The following is a 7,369-nucleotide window of genomic DNA, read 5'->3' on the forward strand; positions in this document are numbered from 1 at the left end:
AGTACCATCATCTTCTTCCCCTGGACACGTAGAGAACAGGGGAAGAAAATGTGTTTTTCTCCTCTGTTTTCACCGATCTTTTTACCGACAATTCAACTTCAAAAAGACGCCAACACAACCCACTTTCCACGTGCTCGAAGAACGGTGGAGGAGCAGCTGCACAGTGGCCGCCCCAGCCACGTCCCCTCCCCTGTTTTTTTGCCTATAAAAGCAGGGGAGGCAGCAAGTGAAAAAAGAAAAGAAGAGGAGGACAGATACGAAGAGAGGGAGAAAAAAAACAGAGAGAAGGAAACCAAACACGAGAGAGAGGAGAGGAGAAGAAAAAAAAAACAAAAGAGAGGGAGAGGGAGAGAGAAGAAGAAGGAGAAAAATGTGCAAAACCGAGGAGAGAGAGTGAAGAAAAACACACCAAAACACCGGCCACCGTGTCTCCGCCGCCAGCAGCACCGCCCCGACACCAATCCCAGGTAATCTCCGGTTGCCCTGTCTTTTTATTTTTTCGGTCTACATTAGCATGCAGAACGTGAATTAATTCACGTTCTGCAGCAAATGAAGGAGGGGTGTGGTTACTGTACACATTTGGTTTTGGGCCGGGTCCGGCCCAACCCACTGATCTGGGCCGAGACCGGCCCATTTTTTAAAACTTAGCTGGTTACTGTACCCAACCCATTTGGTTTTGGGCCGGGTCCGGCCCATTTAAAAAAAATTTAATTTTTTTTATATTTTTATATTTTTCTCTTTTTATTATTTATGCCTTTTTTGCTTAGTATTAGTCTATATTTTTTGTCAAAAAAAAATATACAAATACGGTATTAAAAATACCCGAGTTTTTTTTATTATCAACTAAAAAAAAATTAAAAAAAAAATATTTTTGTGCATACGGCCAAGTGTCTCAAAGCTACAAAAAATAAAAAAAATAAAAGAAAAAATCATATTGTATTTTTCATACATCAAAAACAATATTTTAGCATGCATTTTGACTTTAATAACCAGTTTATTAAAGTCAAGAGAACATTAGTCAAAATATCAAAAACAACAAGAAATTTTTTTGTTTTGTTTAATATCAGGGATTATGAGGTTATACGTAACACGTATTCTTGATTTTAAAATTTTCTTTGGTTTTTAGATACACATATAATTAGATACCACAACATGATTTCATATTTTATCAGACAAAACAATGCAGCCTACCTTAGGTAGGGCGTAGTCGGTGTGCTAATACCTTCCCTTTACGCAACCAGTCTCCGTTCCCGATCTCTAAAAACTAGTTAGGGTTCCTAGTTACCAGAATACTAGGTGGCGACTCCCATTCAATGTTTTCACTGATAAGAGACAAGGATTCCTTGTCTCTTCATATCTTGCTAAAAATACACCACATCCCATCGTTAGCATGGATGGTGGATGATCGTCGCGACACCGCATACGTGCGACAATGCTAAAAAATAATTGCTCTATAGAGTTCAATTAGATTGCGGATTTGGTGAGATTTTGGGTTTACGGTTGGAGATGTGGCTGGTAGGGATCAAATGGAAGGGAAAGGAAGGTGATGGCTAGGATTTAAGATTTTTTATTTTGCTGACAACAAGATACGAGTTTAAAATTTTTGTTTAGGATATTTAGATATTAAATTAAGATTTAGGAAATCCTAGCAATGTTTAAGATTTTTGTTTTTTCTTACAACAAGATTTAGTTTGGGTAAAAAAAGGTGTTGGTTAGTTTTTTATAAAAAAAAAATCAATTGCAAACTTATAATATTTATTATAAGTCATTAAATGAAGAATAATAAAAATTCTATAAATAATCAGATATTTTTTGCTAAGTGTTTTCTTTTTACGAGGATATTAAATGTTAGTATGTGTCGTAAATTATAAATTTATGAGCTATAATAAAAAATCACAATATGAACTAAATTATAGAATATTAAAAGTATTATTTTTTTGCTAAACAAATATTTAATTAGAAAATAATAAGAATTTAAATAATACATAATTCAATTTTTATACTATCACAAACTTTTAGACCATTGGAAATATCTTGATGTAGATTGATTAAGTATAAGAAATTATTTTTTTATTGTTTTACTATTATATCTTACCTAAAAGTATTTAATATGCATTTTAAACTAAAGCATATGGTATGAATTTTTCATAAGTTTAAGTGAAAATAATTTATAATAAAACTAGGCTAAGAAATTGTGATTTAAAATTTTTAGTAGTAACTTTTTCTCATGATTTTTTTTTCAACTTGAAGGACCAATATATGTTTTAATTTATTACTAGATGAAAAATATTATTAGTTAAGAGTTAAATGCATTGACACCTAAGCAATTCTTGTGTCTTAACCATATAATATTTTTAGAATTACATTTGCTTTGCTATATATATTTTGGTTATGACCTTTCTTGCTTAGGTATATCAACATATGAAATGCTTCAAAAAAATTCATAAATGATTGACACTAGGCTTTTTTCCACTTCAAGCTTTTTAAAGAGTTTAATCTTTGATATTCTTTGTTAGATAATAGTTGGACAAAGAAACTATATAATTAATATCATTTAATCTTTAACACATACCTAGCTATATTCATAATAGTTCCATTTTTTTCTCTTTGCTATTATTTTACTTTGGAGACCTAGGAACTGTTAGAGGATGACAAATTTCTTGTCATTTATAAAAACTATTTATTTCTTTAGATTTAAAATTGTCTCTTTTATCATATCTCAAAGATTTCATTACATAGTTACTCTTCGTTGTATTATTTTTACTTTTACTTGTGCTTTAAACTCTTAAATGAAACAAATATTTTTTACTTTTGCTTTAAAAAATAGACCTAAGATTTTATTATCGTATGCTTATTCGCTCTATTATCAAGGTGTCATATGCTTTTATTACCTTAATTTCTCTTCATCCTTGTATGCTAGCAACAAAGTTGGTTCATTTACTTTTTACTTTTCATCAATGATATTTGTTTTTTCTTTAATATCGTTAGCAGTGTTGATTATGGCTAAATTTATGACAATTATAACATTTTAGCAGTAGACTTATCATACCTTTTCTCTCATTTGTTATATGATAATGGCTTTAGTTTTCCTCTTTCTTTTAATCTCTCATTACCTCAAGTTGATTAGTAGCTTCTTTAACCATCATTAATTATCATGATTATCTCTTTCTTTTCCTCATTGATCACAATCATGTTTTTTTTTTCTTCGTCCTTGTTGTCTCTTTTCTTCAACATTATCTTTTAAGAAAGCATTGGCTTTGAAGATTTTTTGAGATTATTCATTTTTTTTCTTTAGAATTTATCATCTTAGAATTGTATCTTACCAATTACTTAATTATCACTGAGTTTAGATCTTGAGACTCAATGACATAAACTACACAAACTACATGATCAAATTTTAAAATAAAAAAGTGAAGGATCTTTTCAATTATACAAATGTCTTTTATCTTTTCTATATAAGTCTTTATTTGCTTCACAATAACCAACACCCTCGAATAATAATACAAAATTGACTCGAAGTTTTTCATTCTCAATGCTTCAAATTCACATTTAAGAGCATGGAGTCGCATTCTCTTTACTTTATCAGCCCATTGGGAACTTTTAGACATGAATTTAGAGTCGAATGAAGTTGCAGATGAGTCCGGAAAAAATAAGAGGCTTTAAGCCGAGATTATGAGCTCATAAACTGGATGTAATTTGTTTTGCTTGATGGCAGTTTCCAGCCACCATCTTAATGACTGCTTCTGGTAGTCAATAAATTTCGATTTTTATTAAAAAAAAAATAAAAAGAGCTGATTGAGTACATTAGATACGTGTCAGGATAGAAACTTTGCAGCGATCGTCAATCGCCCATGTAATAAGCTAAAAATTGCTGCCAGATTTTGGTTTTGATTACAAAGAGAGGGCTTCCATAACATAAACTTCAAAATCCAAATTACCAGTAAATCGTAAATTCGAAAAACAAATGATTTTATACTTCATGGTATCACCCTCGGAAAAACAATTTCTTGGAATTTTCGTCTCACATTACTTGGTGACAACCTCTAGCAGTGCTTCGAAGTTTTTCGAAGAGCTGCCATTTGACACTGCATCCAAAGCAAGATCTTGGAGGTGTTCAACGTTCTTCCGCATTTTTTCTCCTTCTTCGGTTGACAAAATAATTTTTATAGCTTTGGTTACTCCATCTTTAGTTATCGTCCCTCCTTCAATGCCAACACCAATTTCCCATATAGCCTCGACAGTCCTTGTGTTCAAGGCTTGATCCCCGAAGAAAGGCCTACAAATCATGGGCACGCATCCAACAATACTCTCTGAAATCGAATTCCATCCAGCATGTGTAAGAAACACCCCAGTTGCATTGTGTTGCAAGACTTTTAACTGTGGAGTCCGTGAGACTACTTTTCCCTTCTCCTTAGTCCTTTCTAAGAACCCTTCAGGCAATTTTGCCTCAGGATTGCCTCTAAATGACCAAAGAAATGGCGAATCGCATTCCTCTAGTGCTTCTGCTAACTCTGCTAATTCATGAGGTGGTAGCATTATCATACTTCCAAAACAAACGTACAAGACTGAGCCTCGTTTCTGCTTGTCCAGCCACTCTAGGCAATATTGTGGATCAGACATAACAGGATCTGGAGATGTCAACACTAAGGGACCAACTTCGAGAAAATTATGAAGTCTTGACTGCAGCTGATTCACCACATCAGGGTCTAATTTCTCCCACGAGCTTAATACACCAGCAGCTGCTCGTGGTAACATTTTTCCCATTTTATACAACATTGCTCGGATTCCTGTGTTTGCGTCTTCACAGAGCAGTTCTTTAGGTATGTCAGCAGCTCGTATTTCAGAAAAACCTGGAAGAAAGTCCATGGTTCTATCTTCCGGTACTCCTTCAAAAATGAAACATGAAATTAAATAGTTAACAGATTAGCAAGAAGGACGTAGAAAGTAAGCTAAATAGAGAATGAAAGAAAAACATTTCATTTAAACTTACAGTTCTATGGTTGAGGCCATTTTCACTCATGTATTTGAGCTAAATTGGATCATAAAAATTAATAACGAAATAAAAGGGTCACATTATTCACTGCAGAGATTTTGCATCTTTGAAACGCTCTTGAATTCACTTGTCGGCCATGGAAAAAGTAATCCTTCATGCTTAACCTTACAGTCTCATATCAAATGCTACAGAGGAGTATCCCCTTGATCTAAAATCATTACCATTATATACTGGCGTTTCAGGCCTTTAAGACGGCTACATGTTTTGTTCAAATATCCTTCACTTAAGTGGCTAAGGCCATGCCTAGTTTTAGCAAGGCCCAAGTCTAGGTTCTAATTTCTTACCCTAAGTTTATTGTGTTCATTAATTAATAAATCAACTTTCTTTACAATTTAGGCCCACGTCTAGGTTCTAATTTCTTACCCTTAATTTAGTGTGTTCATTAATGAATCGACTTTCTTTACAATTTATTTGGAATAATTCTCGACTTAAATTAAATTTAATTATAGTGTTTGATAAATAAATTGAATTCACAATAACATAAAATTCAATTCATTTTATTTCTTATATTACTCTTATTATATTCATCTTTTTTTTAAAACAACTAATAGAGCATTTAAAAAAAAATTAGTTTTAATATCAATTTTTTTAATGGTAAATTAGAATGGTTGATCTCTGATTTATTCTTATAGTATTTTTAGAGATAGAATTCTATTTAAAATCAATTCTTAACACTTAAAAAGATTTCAAACATGAAATTTCATTAAAATTTCTTAATTAAATTTAATTCAAAAAATTCCAAACATGTGTTAAAATGTTAGTATTTATGCACATTAATAAGCTGTGAGTTATTACAAAACCCATTTTCAACAAAATTACAATACAAAGAAATTTCAACTTAGCTCATCCATGGCTTTTTTCTTTTTTTCTTTTTTTTTTTTATAATGGAAAGGGATCCTCACATCATAATTAATTTGTAGCAATGATTTTATTTGAATTTAATCATGATTGACTATAATGGTAGCATAAGAAAACGTATATTACAATTATAAATTCTCTTACAAGAGAAAAAAAATTGAAAAGTATTTTACAAAAACTAAAAGTGAAGAAAATATATTCAAACCATTTCAATGATACTCTCTTAGAATATATGAAGAGGGCAATACAGACAACACAATTAAACATGATTTTTAAAAAAATAAATAAATTTATTGATCTTAAAAGATTATAACAGAATTTATTGATAATTTGTTATTTCAAAGTAAACTTATTAGTAAGCATGTTCCACTTACCAAGCCATTCATACCATCTTTAATGTAAAATTGACCCGAAAAACAACTATAATTTATTCTGCAAATAATGTTATTTCTGTCTCAAAATTAGTGGAGAAGAGAACTTCAAGATATCTTATTGGATCAGTGCCAACAAATTTTGTGTATGCACTTTTTCTTTATGCGGATCCAAACCCTAATATGGGGCCGGATTCTTTTCCTGAAAATCAAAATTATGCCCTTTATTTCTTTTCACGATTGATTTATTTTTACTTTGATCGATGTGATATCCATGTGGATGGCAATTGAATGCATAACGACTATATGAATGAATATAAACCTTTAAAATAAGAAAGAAGGCTTGAAATCATGCAAATTCGAACACATACTTTATGATCATACCATCAAAAACCTTACCATCGCCTCCCATTTTCTGGCGGACTAGATCGGTTTCAAGATGCAAAAGGAGGGGACGAGGTCCAGCAGTCCAAAGTGGCACCCATGGTACGTGTAATTCGCGTGCAATGTCCGCCCCAAACCAAAAGAACGCATCACTGATGATGCAAGTAATTTCCCTCCCAATAACTTGCACGGCCACCTCCATGGCTTGCTTAAAATTCCCGGGGACCGCCTTCAAAAAGTACTCAACCGGCTCATGGGGATTTGCAAATGAAATCATGTAATCCTCAGGTAAACCATCGTTTACATTGTAGGGTTTTATGCTTTCCATCCTCCCTTGATTTGAGAAAATTTTGTTATTGGATTCTTTTGTGCTAAAGAATGAAAACTTCGCTTGCGGAGCCATCGTGGATAGCCTCCTAATGAGGGAAAAGAGTGGAGCAGCATGGGTGGCAAACGGGAATGCAAGCACCGCAATGTGTTTCAAGTCTTTTTTTGCTTCTGACATGGTGATTTAGCTTGGTGTTCTAATGTCCTCTGTTTTCATGCACGATGTGCTTCAGATATTGGTGAACATTTGATGGAGTGGTTGTTACAGAGGAGAAATTAATGAAGATCTAGAGGATGATGGCAGAATGAAGGGGAAGGTTGATTGTGTGTGTGTGTGACTATCTTTTGGGGGGATTTCTTAACGTGCGCGCCTAAG

The 7,369-nt window shown here is 32.7% G+C and overlaps 1 protein-coding gene across 1 annotated transcript; it reads right to left on the minus strand.

Annotated features, from left to right (window-relative positions):
* Positions 1-3,952: 3,952 nt before the first annotated feature.
* LOC105118906 (flavonoid 3-O-glucosyltransferase-like) lies at positions 3,953-7,369 on the minus strand. Its single transcript, XM_011016964.1, has 2 exons — positions 6,682-7,369; positions 3,953-4,886 (listed from the first exon to the last, which is right to left on the minus strand). Exons 1-2 carry the CDS (start codon positions 7,169-7,171, stop codon positions 4,027-4,029), a joined length of 1,350 nt encoding a protein of 449 aa, XP_011015266.1. The 5' UTR covers positions 7,172-7,369; the 3' UTR covers positions 3,953-4,026.

This window comes from Populus euphratica, unplaced genomic scaffold, assembly GCF_000495115.2.
Source record: "Populus euphratica unplaced genomic scaffold, PopEup_1.0 scaffold2322.1, whole genome shotgun sequence".
Taxonomy (NCBI): Eukaryota; Viridiplantae; Streptophyta; class Magnoliopsida; order Malpighiales; family Salicaceae; genus Populus; species Populus euphratica.

Coding starts and splice junctions, on each gene's coding strand:
- LOC105118906 (XM_011016964.1), bottom strand. CDS start 7,171: ATGTCAGAAGCAAAAAAAGACTTGAAACACATTGCGGTGCTTGCATTC. Junction 4,887..6,681: donor CCAGAAAATGGGAGGCGATG/GTAAGGTTTTTG, acceptor TCATTTTTGAAG/GAGTACCGGAAGATAGAACC.